Here is an 18,299-nt window from a genome sequence, read left to right on the forward strand (position 1 = left end):
CTTCCAAATTCCACTCCTTGGCCCTCATAAGCTTATAAGAATATAATAATTCAAAATGCATATAGTCCAATCTCAAAAGTCCCCATAGTCTATCACAGCCTCAACAATGTTTTAAAGTCCAAAGTTCAAAGTCTCTTCCGAGATTATGCAAGCTCTTACATGTAATCCCCTATAAAATCAAAATTTAAAAATCATATCTCATACTTCTAACATTTAATGACACAGGATATACACTACCATTCCAAATGTAGAGAAGAGAGCATAGTGAGAAAATACTGCACCAAAGCAAGACTAAAAACCAACGGCAAACTCCAAACTCTGTATTTCCATAACTGATGTCAAAGCGCTCTTCAGATCTCCAACTCCCTTCAGTGTTGACTGCACTTGAGTTGGCCCCACTCCCTGCTCTCCTCAGCAGCTATCTCTGGCAAGATGTTAACCTTGGGTTCTCCAAGGCAATCCAGGCTTCAACTTCACAGCTTCTCACAACGGCCTCTCTACTAGAGCTCCATTCATGGACAGCCCTGACACATGCCTGGCCTCAGCAGCTTTCTTTAGGCACTGGGCAAATTCTATAACCCATTTCTTTTTTCCTTAACTCTAAAGCCAGAACCACATGGCCAAAGCTGCCAAGTTATGCTGCTTACTAGGGCTGGAATATGTCCCCCTCATTCAATTATATCTTCACCAACTGTCTGTTCCTTCACTGCCTGGGCTCAGCTGTCTTGAACTTTTGCTCTATACACCAGGCTGGTCTCAAACTCAGAGATCCGTCAGCCCCAGCCTTCCTAGTGCTGGGATTACGGGTGTGCACCACCACACCTGGCTCTGAGCTTTTCTTTAGTTCCTTTTCACTAGTGGGAAACTTAGCTGGATGGGATTTTACCCTGAGGTCACCACTCCATATATTCTGTTTCTTAATCCATTTCCATCGTGGAACAGAGGAGTTGGCCCCATTTCACTTCCTGGTGCTCTTTTTTCTCCTCAAAAATTGCACTTTGTAGTTTTCCTGCTCAGATTACTCCTTTTCATCATAAAGCTTTATAAGCATGAATACTAGTAACCACAGGACAGAGTCTGTACTAGGCTGTTTTGAGATTTCTTCTGCCAATGAAATTAATCCTAAATTCGTCACTTTAGCCTCAGACAGACCCTTAAGACAAGGGTCTGACCAAAATATCACAAGAATGATTTCTAGTCCTCATATTAATATTCTTCTCTGCTGAAACTTCTTGACCCACCACACACACACACACACACACACACACACACACACACACAGTTCATCAGATCATACTCAGCACTGCTGTCTCCTACTACTGTAGCCCATTAAGCAGCACTTAAAGTATTCAACTGCTTTTATTTTCTTTCTTTCTTTCTTTCTTTCTTTTCCTTTTGATTTTTCAAGGCAGGGTTTCTCTGTATTGCTTTGGAGCCTGTCCTGGAACTCACTCTATAAACTAGGCTGGCTTCAAACTCAAGGAGATCTGCCTGCCTCTGCCTCCTGAGTGCTGGCATTAAAGGCATGGGCCACCAACATCCGGCTAAACTGCTTTTCTAATCCATAGTTCCAACATTATTCTGAACAAAAACATGTTCAGGCTTATTACAGCAATACCCCAGTTCCTGGTACCAAGTCTGCCTTAGTTAGGAGCATCACTGTGAAGAGGCATCACTCCCTGTGAGATTATGGGAGCCAATTACATTCAAAGTGCCACAGGCTCTGTATTGTATTCCCCATTACTAAATCTTCTCTAGGATCACCCTTGTAGATCCCAGGGAGTTTCCATTGCACTAGATTTCTACCTCACTCCCAAAATACCCACCCTTCCCCCCATACGTTACACCCTATAAGTGCCCATGTTTACTTACCAGGTCAAAGTCACTTGATATGGCCTCAAGGAATGAAACCTGGCTTGAGTTGGAGGGGTTATAGCAAGACAGAGGCTGTGACAATTATATTGAGAGCAATCAGACTTTTTACACCTTTATCAGAAAGGGAATATAATGGCGATTGCCAGGATCAATACAATTGTAATTGCCAGGATGCAATAAAGTTTGTGATTTATACAAGGTACACAAGATTCACATATGAAACCAATTCTCCTGTCAAGCATCCATGCTTCCTCGATTACTAAGAGAATATACAGAGAAACACAAAGCAGCCTGAACACTTCACTGCTGGAAGGAATGCATTGGTCTCTCAGGAACTGTAAGTCACATTGTCCTGGAGCCATGGACTCTGACCTGAAAAAGCTATCACTCCTCTGGAGGCAGGCCAGGCCAACTTCATGATTCCCACACCAATCCTGACCACATTTCCCCTTCCCTCCACTCCTCCTAATCCCTTTGCCCCCACACCTTCTCTCTACCCTAGAACCACTCCTCCTCCATTTCTCTTCAGAATAAAGCAGGCCTCCCAGGGATATCAATAGAGCACAGAACAACCAAATTTTCATTTTATAACAAAGTTATCACTCTTTTTTGCTGACCGTTTCCCCTTCAGCTTACTATCGGGCCCTTTGATTCTATGCTGAGTGACAGAGGCCAGTTTTCTTCACTGTACCAGATGGCCCCCAAGGACAAATTACTGACACTGGGCATAGCCTCTTTGATGATTCATTTTCACTGGACCTGGATAGGACTGTTCATTGAAGATGACCACAAAGGCACCCAGATTCTATCAGACTTGAGAAAAGAGATGGACAAAAGTGGAATCTGCATAGCATTTGTGGAAATGATCCTTGTCAGCAGGGGTTCGACTCTGACCAGACCTTGGAAAAATCAGGAGCAGATTCTGGAATCATCAGCCAATGTGATTATTATTTATGGGGACACTGATTCTCTGTTGAGCTTAATAGTAAATATTAAGCAGAAGTTACTCACATGGAAAGTCTGGATCCTGACCTCACAGTGGGATGCTTCCAAATTTGATGATTATTTCATGTTAGATTCAATGCATGGAGCTCTTATTTTTTCTCACCATTATGGTGAGGTAGTTAATTTTACAGACTTCATCCAGACAGCCAACCCTTTTAAATATCCAGAAGACATTTATCTTCATATATTGTGGCAAATATTCTTCAACTGCTCGTTTTCAAGAAAGAATTGTAAAATATTGGGTAACTGTCTGCCCAATGCTTCCTTGGGATTCTTGCCTGGGAATATATTTGACATGGCCATGAGTGAAGAGAGTTACAATGTGTACAATGCTGTGTATGCAGTGGCCCACAGTCTCCATGAGATGATTCTCAATCAAGTACAAGTTCAACCAAGTGCAAATGGGAAAGAGATGGTGTTTTCCCCCTGGCAGGTAATGTCCCATCTGTAGTATTGATAACATCAGCAATGTGACACACTGAGGGTTTATAATGGCATTCAGACTAAGCAATACATATTTTAGATCATTTTGTCAAAAATTCATAGGAGAGCCTTATGCCTACTTGTCAATGAAAATACAAGTGCCTATTTCTATGATGAACATGATGCTGATACAAGGAGAAAATCTTTCATATCAATATGTAGTTGTATTATAAAAATCTTCACAATCTTCACACAATAAAATATTCAATATGAAAATCCATATTTCCACAGACATTCCTCATTAAAAAAACTGAATATGTAGACATTCATTGTCAAAATGGAACTGAGCACTAATAGAGTGGTTATGTAAGGGATCACTTAAAATGACTCAAGACCATTAGGTGCCACAGTGTTCTGCAGAAGGGACAGCTGCAATGGTGTGTGAGACCACATCTGAATCAACCCATTAACTAGCTGCCCATGATTTTTTCATTCATTACAAACTAGAATCCCTGTAATCACATAGTACTTCTTTCTCCATTTATTGTTATAGTATTCTTCTGACAACTCTTCTTCAAAATGCAGAGGTTTTTAGAACTTGTCTTAAATAGAAATAAGTGTGTTCTCAATGATGACCCTAACTAAGAATCTAACGATAGTGGAGAGGCTACCTTAAATGCCCTTCCCCTATGAGATTGATGACTACCTTAAATGCCATTATATAGAGTCTTTCTTTATCCAGTATCTGATAGAAGCAGAAGCAGAGATTCACAGCTAAGCACTAAGCCGAACTCCTGGAATCCAGTTGCAGAGAGTGGGGGAGTGATGAGCAAAGGGGTCAAGACCATGCTGGGGAAACCCACAGAAACAGCTGACATGAGCAAGTGGGAGCTCATGGAACCCAGTATGACAGCTAGGGAACCAGCATAGGATCAAACCAGATCCCCTGAATATGGGTGTCAGTTAGGAGGCCTGGGCAGTCTATGGGGCCTCTGGTAGTGGAACCAGTATTTATCCCTAGTACACAAATGGACTTTAGGAGACCATTCCCTATGGAGGGATACTCCCTCAGCCTAGATTTATGGAGAGCCTAGGTCCTTCCCCAAATGATGTGACAGACTTTGATGAACCCTAATGGGAGGCCTCACCCTCCCTGGGAAGAGGATGGGGGTATGGGATGGGAGGTTGGTGAGGGAAATGGGATGATGTGAGGGAGAGGGAACTAGAATTGATATGTAAAATAAATTGTTTATAATTTAAATAAAAATTAATTGAAAAAAGAAATATGTGTATTCTTCAACAAAAGAATCAAAACACCAAGTATAAACTAAGAGAAGCATCTGAAATGACATCTCCTTCTATTTATTTGTAACTGAGAAAAATTTATCTCCAAAATAGCTCCTCTGTTTTTCTATCTTATATCATTTGAATTCTATTCAGTATATGAATTTTGTTAAAAGGGGACTTTTGAAGTTACTTGGAACACAAGATGAAACGCGTGTAAGCAGGGCGGGTGCTGCCGAGTGGCTCTGCGCAAATGTAAAGTCCCGTGCGGAAATGGGCAAAAAATGTTAAGTGGTAAGTGCCTTCTCAGGTCTGCTTTAGCGGCTAAGATCTCCTTTGCAGTAAGGAAGAGGCAAATGTCCCAAAGCTGTGGTGAGTCCACCTGGTTAAACCCTGCCCGTTGGGGAAGGTGGGGGAGTGGGGCGGCTTCTGCCGCCTGGGCGAAACCCAGGTAAATCCCACTTCTGACACCAGATATCGTGGTTAAATAAGGATCAGGATAAACAAATAGGCCGAATAGATGTTTATTTAGGGAGAAATAACTTACAACCTAGACAGATGAACACCAGGAAATTCAACCCGATCCTCTCCTGTCAGAGTCACGCCAGAAAGAGAGCGCCTTTCCTGCCCCCTTCTCCCTCCTTTCACAGGTCACTCCGCCCATGGCTCCACCCCCCAATGGGCGTGGTCAGTGCCACAGAACTATCTCACTACACAGGGATTCTCTGTATAGCTTTGAAGCCTGTCATTGAACTAGCTGGTCTCAAACTCAGAGATCTGCCTGCCTCTGCCTCCCAAGTGATGGGATTAAAGGTGTATGCTGCCACCACCTGGCCTCAGCCTGCTTTTTTATAGATACCAGGACCACCAGCCCAGGGATGACACCGCCACTATGGCTGGCCTTCCCCCACTGATCACTAATTGAGCAAATGCTTTACAGCTGAATCTCATCAAGTTCCTCAACTGAGGTTCCTTCCTCTCTAATGACTCTAGCCTTTGTCAAGTTGACAAACAAAATCAGCCAGTACACTCTAATACTTTTAAATTTGACTTGGGTATGTTTATCTTTCCAAGAATGTTTGAATTGGTCTCAGCCTACATTCCTCATTCAGGAGTGATTGGTTCTAAGTTGTCTCTTGAAAGCGGCCAACGTTGAGGAACGTAATTATGCTTCCATTCTTCCAGGCTAACATTTGTTCAGCATCATTGATACCTAAGTTCAAGCTGCTCTTGACTGCAGGAATCAAATGCAGTGACAATCTATCTTTACTCTGCTTCAGCAGCACCTCTCCAGGCATTTCCCATACTATCATGCCTCTCTTTCAGATTCATCCTTTTCTGAAGAACAGACAGCTAAAAAGCCCCACTGGGGATGACATGGATCTAGGTGGGAAAAGGAAATCGGATGTAGAGTATGATGTTTTCAACTTCTGGAATTTCCCAAAAGGTCTCGGGATAAAAGTCAAAGTAGGAAAATTTTCTATAAATGCTCCCCAGGGTCAACAGTTTTCTTTATCTGAGAACATGATACAGTGGCCCCAAGGATTTACAGAGGTGGGTTGACTCTTTTTTTTTTTTATGCATATAGAGTATTTTTTATTTAATTTTATATAACAAAGTCCAATTAAATGAAAACAAACATTTATACACAATATTTGGGAATTTGGGCGTAGTTCTTTCCAAACTACTTCCTGCTGGTAAGGGGCGCTGTCTTGGGGGATTCGAAGAAGATTCAGATATCCTAGCTGTAGTCTGTAGGGCTGTTTTGTCCAGCTGTTTGGAATGTAGGATCAGCTTGTACTCTGTTTCAGGCGGTCTGGTGTGATCAAACCACATTAGTCTGGAAGGAATCCACATCTTTTCATTTTCTGTGGAAACAAAAATAGAAATACTTTTCCCCAGTAACTTGTTCTTCAACTTAAATTTTGGAGTCAAAGCGTTTTTTTTTTTTTTTTTTTTTTTTTTTTTTTTATTTTACATGTCGATCCCAGTTCCCTCTCCCTCCCTCCCTCCCTCCCCCCAAGCCTTCCCTCCCTCCTTCCCTCCCTTTTACCCTCTCTACCCTCTCCCATGCACTCTAAACACCCTCCCCTCCCAACCCCCCACCACAATACAATATGTAGGGGAATGCCATTCAGTTGGGGTCATGTAGATCTGACAGGTCCTGTGAAGTAGGGACTAGGGCTTCTCTCCTATCTCTAGAATAAGGCAGTTATCCCTTCATGGGGGATATGTTTGCAAAGTCCTTTTGTGCACCAGGGATACATCCTGGCTCTACTGTCTGAGGTCTCTTAGACTGCTCAGACCTTCTGGCTGAGACCCATATTCAGGGGGGTCCGAGTCAGACCCCTGTTGGCTTCCCAGCTATCAGTCTAGTGGCCCTTAGCTCCTCCTTGTTCAGGTAAGCTGTCTCTATGTACTTCTACCGCATGGTCTTGTCCTCTCCATCTGCTTCTGGGTTCTAGTTCGGCTCAGTGTTTATGTATGGGTGTTTGCTCCTGTTTTCAACAGGCATTAGTTGAGGACTCCATGGAGAAGTTAGTTGTTGATCTCACTCTCCGGGAAGGGTATTTATGATAGCCTTTCCACGGAAGCTGAGATTGTTAGTTGGGAGCAGTCTTGTAGTTCCCTCGACCTTTCTTTGTGTTCAACTTTATCTTCAAACCAATATTGGCTCCCTCTTTTATGTTCTCTCTCTCTGTCTCTGTCTCTCTCTCTCTTTCCTATTTTCCATTCCTAACCAGGCTCAATCCTCCTGGTCGCACATGCCTTCCTCTCCTCCCTCTCATTTTCTCCTACTTCTCTCTCCATTAGCTGTCCTCCCCCACTATACCTGAGGTCTGGGGGACTTGTCCCTTCCCAGTTCTGTGAGGGACTTTATATGAATCTCTTAGAATACAACTTGTATCCTAGTTCCTCTGGTGATGTGAATTATAGGCTGGTGATCATTTGATCTAGGTCTAAAATCCATATATGAGTGAGTACATACTGTGTTCCTCTTTTTGTGACTGGGTTACCTCATTCAGGATGGTTTCTTCAAGTGCCATCCACTTGCCTGCGAATTTCAAGATACCATTATTTTTTTCTGCAGAGTAGTATTCCATTGTGTAGATGTGCCACATCTTCATTAACCATTCTTCAATTGAAGGGCATCTAGGTTGCTTCCAGGTTCTTGCTATTACAAATAGTGCTGCTATGAACATAGTTGAACAGATGTCTTTGTTGCATTGATGTGAATCCTTTGGGTATATGCCTAAGAGGGGGATTGCCGGGTCCTGTGGTAAACTAATTCCCATTTTCCTGAGGAACCGCCATACTGATCTCCAAAGTGGCTGTATGAGTTTGTACTCCCACCAGCAGTGGAGGAGTGTTCCACTTTCTCCACATCCTCTCCAACATAAGTCATCACTGGTGTTTCTAATTTTAGCCATTCTGGCAGGGGTAAGATGGTATCTCAAAGTTGTTTTGATTTGCATTTCCCTGATAGCTAAGGATGTGGAGCATTTTCTTAAGTGTCTTTCAGCCTTTTTGATTTCCTCCATTGAGAATTCTTTCTTCAGTTCTGTACCCCATTTTTTAATAGGGTTATTTGGTGTTTTGTTGACTAGTTTCTTGAGTTCTTTGTATATTTTGGAGATCAGCCCTTTGTCGGATATAGGATTAGTGAAAATCTTTTCCCAGTCAGTGGGCTGCCGTTTGGTCTTGTCAACTGTGTCCTTTGCCTTACAGAAGCTTCTAAGTTTGAAGAGGTCCCATTTATTAATTGTTTCTTTCAGTGTCTGTGCCCCTGGAGTTATGTTCAAGAAGCGGTCTCCTATACCAATTTGTTCAAGGGTACCTCCTACTTTCTCTTCTAAGAGGTTCAATGTGGCTGGATTGATGTTGAGGTCTTTGATCCATTTGGACTTGAGTTTTGTGCATGGCGACAGACATGGGTCTATCTGCAGTCTTCTACACACCCTCATCCAATTGTGCCAGCACCATTTGTTGAAGATGCTGTCTTTGCCCCATTGTATAATTTTGGCTGTTTTGTCGAAAATCAGGTGTTCATAGGTGCGTGGATTAATATCAGGATTTTCAATTCGATTCCATTGGTCTACCTGTCTATTTTTATGCCAATACCAGGCTGTTTTCAGAACTATAGCTCTGTAGTAGAGCTTAAAGTCAGGAATGGTGATGCCTCCTGATGTTCTTTTATTGTATAGGGTTGTTTAAGCTATCCTGGGTCTTTTGTTTTTCCATATAAAGTTGATTATTATCCTTTCAAGGTCGGTGAAGAATTGTGGTGGGATTTTAATGGGGATTGCATTGAATCTGTAGATTGCTTTTGGTAAGATTGCCATTTTTACTATGTTTATCCTACCTATCCAAGAGCATGGGAGGTCTTTCCATTTTCTGGTATCTTCTTTAATTTCTTTCTTTAGAGTCACAAAGTTCTTATTATATAGATCTTTTACTTGTTTGGTAAGCATTACACCAAGATACTTTATGTTGCTTGTGGCTATTGTAAAGGGTGATGTTTCTCTGATTTCTTGCTCTGCCTCTTTGTCGTCTGAAAAAAATAGGGCTACTGATTTTTTTGAGTTTATCTTGTATCCTGCTAGTTTGCTGAAGGTGTTTATCAGCTGTAGGAGTTCCCTGGTAGAGTTTATTGGGTCGCTTATGTAAGCTATCATATCATCTGCAAATAGAGACAGTTTGACTTCTTCCTTTCCAATTTGGATGCCCTTGATCTCCTTTTGTTGTCTTATAGCATTAGCTAGAACTTCTAGTACGATATTGAAGAGATATGGAGAGAGAGGACAGCCTTGTCTTGTTCCTGATTTTAGAGGAATTGGCTTAAGTTTCTCTCCATTCAGTTTGATGTTGGCAGTTGGTTTGCTGTATATTGCTCTTATTATGTTTAGGTATGTTCCTGTTATCCCTGACCTCTCTAATACCTTTATCATGAAAGGGTGTTGAATTTTATCGAAGGCTTTTTCTGCATCTAGGGAGATAATCATATGGTTTTTCTTTTTCAGTTTGTTTATATGGTGGATCACGTTGATAGATTTTCGTATGTTAAACCATCCCTGCAATCCAGGTATGAAGCCTACTTGATCATGGTGGATGATTTCTCTGATGTATTTTTGAATTCGGTTTGCCATTATTTTATTGAGTATTTTTGCATCGATGTTCATCAGAGATATTGGTCTGTAGTTTTCTTTCTTAGTTGTGTCTTTGTGAGGTTTGGGTACCAAAGTTATTGTGGCCTCATAAAAAGAGATTGGCAATAAACCTTCTGTTTCTATCTTGTGGAACAGTTTGAGGAGTAGTGGTATTAGTTCTTCCTTGAATGTCTGGTAGAATTCTGCACTGAATCCATCTGGCCCTGGACTTTTTTTTCGTTGGAAGGCTTTCGATGACTACTTCTATTTCATTTCGGGTTATAGGTCTATTTAAGTTGTTTGTCTGTTCTTGATTTAATTTTGGTAAGTGATAGTTATCCAGAAACTTGTCCATTTCCTTTGAATTTTCAATTTTTGTGGAATACAGATTTTCGAAGTATGACCTGAAAATTGTCTGGATTTTCTCTGTGTCTGTTGTTATGTTCCCCATTTCGTTTCTGATTTTGTTAATTTGCATGTTCTGTCTCTGCTTTTTCGTTAATTTGGATAAAGGTTTATCAATCTTGTTGATTTTCTCAAAAAACCAACTCTTTGTTGCATTGATTTTTTGTATTGTTTTCCTGGTTTCTATTTTGTTGATTTCAGCCCTCAAGTTGATTATTTCCTGGCGTCTGCTCCTGCGGGGTGAATTCGCTTCTCTCTGTTCTAAGGTTTTCAGTTGCGCTGTTAATTCATTTATGTGACTATCCTCTGTTTTCTTCATATGGGCACTTAGTGCAATGAACTTCCCTCGTAGCACTGCTTTCAAGGTGTCCCATAAGTTCGGGTATGTTGTATCCTCATTCTCGTTGAATATTAGAAAGTCTTTAATTTCTTTCTTTATTTCTTCTTTGACCCAGGAGTGGTGCAATTGCACATTGTTAAGTTTCCATGAGTTTGCAGGTTTTCTGCTATTTGTATTGTTGTTGAATTCCAATTTTAAAGCATGGTGGTCTGATAAGATACAGGGGACTATTTCTATTCTCTTGTATCTGTTGAGGTTTGTTATGTCTCCTAGTATGTGGTCGATTTTAGAAGGTTCCATGTGGAGCAGAGAAGAAGGTATATTCTTTTGTCTTTGGATGGAATGTTCTATAGATGTCTGTTAGCCCCAGTTGAGACATAACTTCTGTTAATTCTTTTGTTTCTTTGTTGAGTTTCTGATTTGTGGTCCTGTCTAGTGTTGAGAGTGGTGTATTGAAGTCTCCCACTATAAGTGTGTGAGGTTTTATATGAGCTTTGAGTTTTAGTAGTGTTTCTTTTACGAATGTGGGTGGCTTTGTATTAGGGGCATAGATGTTCAGAATTGAGACTTTGTGTTGATGGATTTCTCCTGAGATGAATATGAAATGACCGTCTTCATCTCTTTTGACTAGTTTTGGTTTGAAGTCTAGCTTGTTAGATATTAGGATAGCTACGCCTGCTTGCTTCTTATTTCCATTTGATTGGAAAATCTTTTCCCAGCCCTTTACCCTGAGGTAATGTCTATCTTTGGAGCTAAGATGTGTTTCTTGTATGCAGCAGAAGGATGGATTCTGTCTTCATATCCATTCTGTTAATCTGTGTCTTTTTACAGGTGAGTTAAGACCATTAATGTTGAGGGTGAGTAAGGACCATTGATTGTTGATGCTTGTTTGATTTAGGTTTGTTGTTGGCAGTGGTATTGTGAATATATTTGTTCTGCTTCACCCTAGGTTTCTGGTGTAGTTGGATTATCTGTTGCCTACATTTTTGTGGGCGTAGTTACCTTCCTTGGGTTGGAATTTTCCTTCCAATACTTTCTGTAGGGCTGGATTTGTAGATACATATTGGGAAAATCTGGTTTTGTCATTGAATATCTTGTTCGCTCCATCTATATTGACTGAGAGTTTTGCTGGATATAGTAGCCTAGGCTGGCATCCGTGTTCTCTTAATACTTTTAGAACATCTATCCAGGACCTTCTGGCCTTGAGGGTTTCCATGGAGAAGTCAGGTGTAATTTTGACAGGTCTGCCTTTATATGTTACCTGTCCTTTTTCCTTCGCTGCTCTTAATATTTTTTCTTTATTCTGTATGCTAGGTGTTTTGATTATTATATGTCGAGGGGTCTTTTTTCTTTGGTCCAGCCTATTTGGGGTTCGGTATGCTTCTTGTACTTTCATGGGCATGTCCTTCTTCAGATTTGGAAAGTTTTCCTCGATGATTTTGTTGAATATGTTTTCAGCACCTTTGAGCTGGGCTTCCTCACCTTCCTCTATGCCTATTATTCTTAGGTTTGGCCTTTTCATGGTGTCCCACATTTCCTGGATATTGTGTGTTAAGGATTTGTTGGATTTATGGTTTTCTTTGGTCGATGAATCTATTTCTTCTAGTTTATCTTCTGCGCCTGAGATTCTCTCTTCCATCTCTTGAATTCTATTGGTTATGCTTGTGTCCGTGGTTTCCGATTTTTTGCCCAGCTTTTCAATTTCCAGCTTTCCTTCCATTTGTGTTGCCTTTATTTTCTCAATTTCGGTTTTCAAATCTTGAACCGTTTCCTTCACCTGGTTAATTGTTTTTTCTTGGCTTTCTGTACTTTCCTTAAGGAATTTGTTCATTTCTTCCACTTTTTTGTTTGTTTTTTCCTCTATTTCTTTAAGGGATTTTCTCATATCTTCTTTGAGGGCCTCTATCATTTTTATGATGGTGATTTTTAAGTCGTACCCTTCTGCTTCCTCTGCTTTGTTGTTGTGTTCCATTCTAGTTGGTGTAGATTCCCTAGATTCTGGTGGTGTCATGTTTGTCTTTCTGTTGTTAGGTGTTCTCTTGTATTGCCTTCTTCCCATAGTTTCTTCCTGTAGGTGTTGGTGGTGTCTCTTCCCTCTCTCTATGGTCCTTCCCAGATGGGCTTATGTGGATCAAAGATTCAATGTCTGTATCTCTGTGTGGTCCAAGCTCTCTAGGAGGCTTCTCTTTGGCCAATAGCCGGCAGAAGAGGACGAGGGCTGGACTGGAACTTGAGAAGGTTTTGCAGGGTAGTGGGATCTCACTGGAAACTGGCGCTCTCCAGCTGAGACCTCGTTCTTTGGCAGGGGCCCGGATTTGGGGGTCAAGGATCTTGCCTGCAGGAACTCCAAGTGGACCCGCAGAGATAGGCGGATCTCTGGGAGGGGCCTGGGACTCCAGCAGAGGGCTGGAGGCGGGGTCAGGGACCAAGCAGGTGGAAATTACAGGTGGTCCCACGTGGATAGTCAGGTCTCCTTTGTGGTGGGTTGACTCTTATCTCGTGTTTCCCCTTGTATATGTAAGTAATAGTAAGTTTCTGAGAGTCATTGTTCCCTCAGGGCCCATCTATATACACATAATGGCTATCAATATAAAGAATTGAAAACATATAAAGAATCACTTGTTACTTGATTCTCCTGAGTACACCTAATTATTTTCACATTTGTTCATTTATTCTATAACAGAATCTACTTCAGTATGATCTCCTATTAGTTGTATGTCAACTTGACATGACTCATTAGGAAGTAAGGATCTCAATTGGTCAAATACCCCATCAGGCTTGCCTATTAGCAAGCCTATCATACATTTTTTTTTAATTATTGATGGGAGAGGGTCTAGCTCACTGCGAATGGTGCCATCTCTGGGTAGGTGGTCCTGGTTGTTACAAGAAAGCAGGCTGAGCCAGCCATAAGGAGAAATCCGCTAAACAGCATTTCTTCATGGCCTCTGCATCATCTCCAACTTCCATTTCTGCTTTGAGTTTTGGTTCTGACTTTCCTGAGTGATATACTACAAGCTGTAAGAAAAATTAATTCATTTTCTCCCAAAGTTGATTTTAGTCATGGGTTTTATCAGAGCAATAGAAAACCCTAACTAATGGTTGCTACAAAGCAACCTGTTTCTATTCTTGACTTGGAATGTTACAGTACATGGTCATTTGGCCTTTTGTTTTTATGTCTCTGCCTTTTCACTTTTTTCAAAAGGGGTCTGGTTTTTAAATTTCTTGGAACAGGGTGGAACTGGGTAACTCAGAGGTCAAGGAGGCTTGCCTAATTTGATTTTTAACCCTTTCAGCTTGTCTCACAGTTTGAGAGTATATGCTGTCACTTCAGGAAACCTTGATTGTAGGAGATGGAGGCAGCTGGTCACTTTGCATCAGAAGTCAAGAAGCAGAGACTTCCCTTTGCTGCCTTCACATTCTTTCCTCCTTTGCATTTTTTTTTCAGGAACCAAGGCCAGTCATTTTATTTTTTGTGCCCCACTTTTAGGGAAGGTCTTCCTACCTCAAGTAACCTAAATTTACAAAATCAGTCACACTAATAATCAAAGATTTCTTTTCCATGGTGATTTTACATCCTGACAATGTTAACACTCACCATTGAAAAGAATCTATTTACTTTCAAAGACAGAAACTCCATTGACAACAGAGGTTTGAAATCTCTATAATCCCTTCCTGGATGTGCTAAACATTTTCCTTTTTGTCCTCACCTTATAATGTTTCTACAATTTTCCAACAAATTCATGTCTCAGGGCATTGACCACATGGGCATATGATTGTAATACCCTAGCAGTAACAATACAATTTTCATATGCAAGTGTTACCATATTAGTGATTTTGAATTTTAAAACACTCTTTTGGAGATTCCATTTAAAAACTGAAGCAATTGCTAACATTCATTTTATTTTTCTCAGATTCCTCAATCTGTGTGCAGTGAGAGCTGCCCTCCTGGATTCAGGAAAAAGACCCAGGAGGGCAAGCCTGCCTGTTGCTTTGACTGCATTCCTTGCCTAGAGAATGAAATTTCCAATGAATCTGGTAAATATCAATCATACAGAGAATATCCCCCACCCGTCCACTTATTCATTGTGTAAACAAGGGGGAAACATCGGTAAGGGAACTTCCTTCCAGCTGCTACTAAATCACAGGTCACAGTACATTTTGTTTCCACTAAAATTACATACTCTTGTCAGATGATGGCAGCACATGTCTTTAATCCCAGCACTTGGGAGGCAGAGGCAGGCAGATCGCTGTGACTTGGAGCCCATCCTGGTCTACAGAGCAAGTGCCAGAACAGGCTCCAAAGTTACACAGAGAAACCCTGTCTTGAAAAATCAAAAACCTAAATTGCATACTCTTGACACTAAACTTCACATTTGCCTTATGTTCTTGATCTACTGCAGGCATGGCTGATTAAAAAAAACAAATCACTCTCTCCCCACATCAGAAGTATGCTAGTAATATTCATTTCACCACCGTCTTAAACATACACCAATTTAAGAGACAAGAACTGATTTAAGGCTTTCACCTTTGGCATCTCTAAACTCATGATGGCCAGCATATTTCTAATTATATAGCACATCAAAGAAATTCTGATATGTGTGTATTATATATGTGTGTATAATACACACATACATACACACACACACACACATATAGTCAAGATCATGTGCTCAGTATGTAATAAACACATGCTGTGACTTAATGTATGTAAAAACTGAAGAATCTCTATAAAAAGGAGCCTAAACCCTTTTGGGGGGTGCAGCTTTCCCCGAGATTGCTGTCACCCGAGTGCACTCGTTCATTAACTCCTCTCGCTTGTTGCATCTCCTGGTTTTGGTGTTTGTGTCATGGGGCTCTCCCATCGGCCCATCAGGGCCCCAGAATTAGGGTCCAACCATATGCTAGGACAGGCAGCAAAGAAAATGCTAAAGACAGAGGAGTGGGAGTAACAGTGGTGAGAGAAATGAGGGTACGATGTAAAATTACAACTGAAAATGAAGGTGGGAGGGAGAGCTGAAGAATGCAGCAGGAAAAATAAACAGTATTCACAAAGAGAAACTTGGCTAATAAAAGAATAAGTTTCTTATTATGTGGAGTGGGGGGGGCAGTGAATGGAGTGAGAAATAGGAGAAAGAGAAGGGAGGAGAGGAAAACATGTGCAATTAGGAAGATTGAGTTAGGGAAGGAGTTAGGGAGAGAGAGAGAGAGAGAGAGAGAGAGAGAGAGAGAGAGAGAGAGAGAGAGAACATAAAAGAGGGAGCCAATATTGGTTTGAAGAGAAAACTGAACCTAAAGAAAGGTCTAGAGACCTACAAGACTGCCACCAACTAACAATTTGAGTTTCCGTGGAAAGGCTACCATAAATGCCCTTCCTGGAGAGTGAGATCAACAACTAACTTACCCATGGAGCCCTCATCTAATACCTGTTGGAAACAGGAGCAAACACCCATACATAAACACTTAGTCTAACTAGAACCCAGATGCAGATGGAGAGGACAAGACCAGGTTGCAGAAACACATAGAGAAAGCTTACCTGAACAAGGAGGAGCTAACAACCACTAGACTGATAGCTGGGAAGCCAGCATGGGACTGACTCAGATCGCCCTGAATATGGGTCTCAGCCAGAAGGACTGAGCAGTCTAAGGGACCTCAGACAGTGGAGCCAGGATGTATTCCTGGTGCACAAAAGGACCTTGAGAACACATTCCCCCATGGAGGGATAACTGCCTTAACCTAGAGACAGGAGAGAAGTCCTAGTCCCTACTTCACATGACTTGACAGATCAGCCTGACCCCACCTTGGTGGCATTGCCCTACATGTGATGTGGAATTGGGGTGGAGGGATGGGAGTGGAGGGTGGTCAGGGTGCATTGAGAGGGCAGAGAAGATAAGAGGGAGGGAGGAAGGGAGAGAGGGAGAGGGAACTGGGATCGACATATAAAATAAAATAAATAAAAGTAAATAAATAAAAAGAAATGTGAGCCAAATAAACCCTTTCCTCTCCCCCCCAAAAAATATTTATCAGCAATAATAAAGTCGAAACGTTTTGGGAAGGAATGCATTACAGAAGTATTTACATTATCACCAAATTGAAAAGTGAATGGGCAAAATTGGAGAACACATGGATTTTGTGATTATAGGTTCTTCTATTTGAGAACATCATAAAAGGGATTTCAGAGGACACCCTCTGTTGTACTGAAATCACATGTCCTCTTAAGCATACAGATGTATTTTATAAACAGGCAATGTCAGAGCCAATCTACATTCGTGCAACATTATCAGTATTCAAATGACTTCAAAACAGATACAAGAGTGTCACTCAATGTGAAGGAACCATATGGATAACAAAAGAAAGAGAAGCATCAGGGCTGACTAACTTGTGGCACCATGAAATTCTAGAAGGGTGGGTGAGTTTAGAATTATTCTCTGGGAAATGCTTCTTTACTTGTACTTGAAACAAGTGCAATCAGAGTGCAATGATCTAGTGCTAGGGACTGGTTTGGGGTAAAAGGAGGACACGAGGATGCACTCATGATCAATTTCATTCCTTCCAGATATGGATCGATGTGGGAAGTGTCCAGAAGGTCACTATGCAAACACAGAGAGGAAACACTGCCTACCTAAGTCTGTGACCACCCTGACCTATGATGACCTCTTGGGGAAGACACTCACTTTCATGTCCCTGGGCTTCTCCTCACTCACAGCTGTTGTTCTTGGGGTCTTTCTGAAGCACAGAGACACTCCCATTGTCAAGGCCAATAATAGATCTCTCAGTTACATCCTGCTCATCACTCTCACCTTCTGTTTTCTCTGCCCCTTGCTCTTCATTGGCATTCCCAACACAGCCATCTGTATCCTGCAGCAGAATGCATTTGGATTTCTGTTCACTGTGGCTCTTTCTACTGTGTTGGCTAAAACTATTACTGTAGTTATGGCCTTCAAGGTCACTGCTCTGGGACGTATGATGAGGTGGTTAATGATATCAAGGATTTCTAACATCATCATTCCCCTCTGCACCCTTATCCAACTTGTTCTTTCTGGAATATGGCTGTCAACTTACCCACCCTTTGTTGAAAGAGATACTCACTCTGAACATAGACACATCATCATCATGTGTAATAAGGGCTCATCTATTGCCTTCCATTGCATCCTGGGATATCTGGGAATCCTGGCCCTAGGGAGCTATCTTATGGCTTTCTTATCCAGGAATCTACCTAACACATTCAATGAAGCCAAGTTTCTGTCTTTCAGCATGCTAGTGTTCTGCAGTGTCTGGGTCACTTTCCTGCCCATCTACCACAGCACCAAGGGGAGGGTCATGGTATCTATGGAAGTCTTCTCTATCTTGGCTTCCAGTGCAGGGATCCTGTGCCTCATCTTTGCACCTAAGTGCTACATCATATTATTAAGGCCAGATAGAAATTCGGTTCATAACATCAAAAGCAAAATACATTCTAGGAGAAAAATCCTTCTCAAAACTTAGCTTATGTGGGACAGGGTGGGGTGGCACACATCATTAATCCCAGCACTCAGGAGGCAGAAACAGGCAGATCTCTGTGAATGTGAATTCTAGACCAGCTTTGTCTACAGAGAAAGTTCCTGGATAGCCAAGACTGTTAAATAGAGAAACCCTGTCTCAAGGGAAAAAAAAAAACTTAGCTAATGTATTTCTCAAATTAGATGGAATTTGAGGCCTGTTACATACCATTTTTTTAACAGTTACATATAGTTTGTAATTTTATGTTTGATAACATGGCTTATCATTTCTTTATTTGAATAATTTGGGCTTATTTTATTTTGTAGCAATAAGATTTTTCATTT

General features: G+C 41.3%; 1 protein-coding gene across 1 annotated transcript in view; it reads left to right on the top strand.

The window, feature by feature from the left end:
• The window catches only part of LOC127216675 (vomeronasal type-2 receptor 116), a 28,754-nt gene extending 10,793 nt beyond the window's left edge, over window positions 1-17,961 (top strand). The window contains exons 3-6 of the mRNA XM_051177478.1: window positions 2,507-3,313; window positions 5,914-6,141; window positions 14,391-14,514; window positions 17,033-17,961. Of these exons, the coding sequence (XP_051033435.1) occupies window positions 2,507-3,313; window positions 5,914-6,141; window positions 14,391-14,514; window positions 17,033-17,961 (2,088 nt within the window). The remainder of the gene's footprint in view (window positions 1-2,506; window positions 3,314-5,913; window positions 6,142-14,390; window positions 14,515-17,032) is intronic.
• The last annotated feature ends 338 nt before the right edge of the window (window positions 17,962-18,299 follow it).

Source organism: Phodopus roborovskii, unplaced genomic scaffold, assembly GCF_943737965.1.
Source record: "Phodopus roborovskii unplaced genomic scaffold, PHOROB, whole genome shotgun sequence".
Lineage (NCBI taxonomy): Eukaryota > Metazoa > Chordata > Mammalia > Rodentia > Cricetidae > Phodopus > Phodopus roborovskii.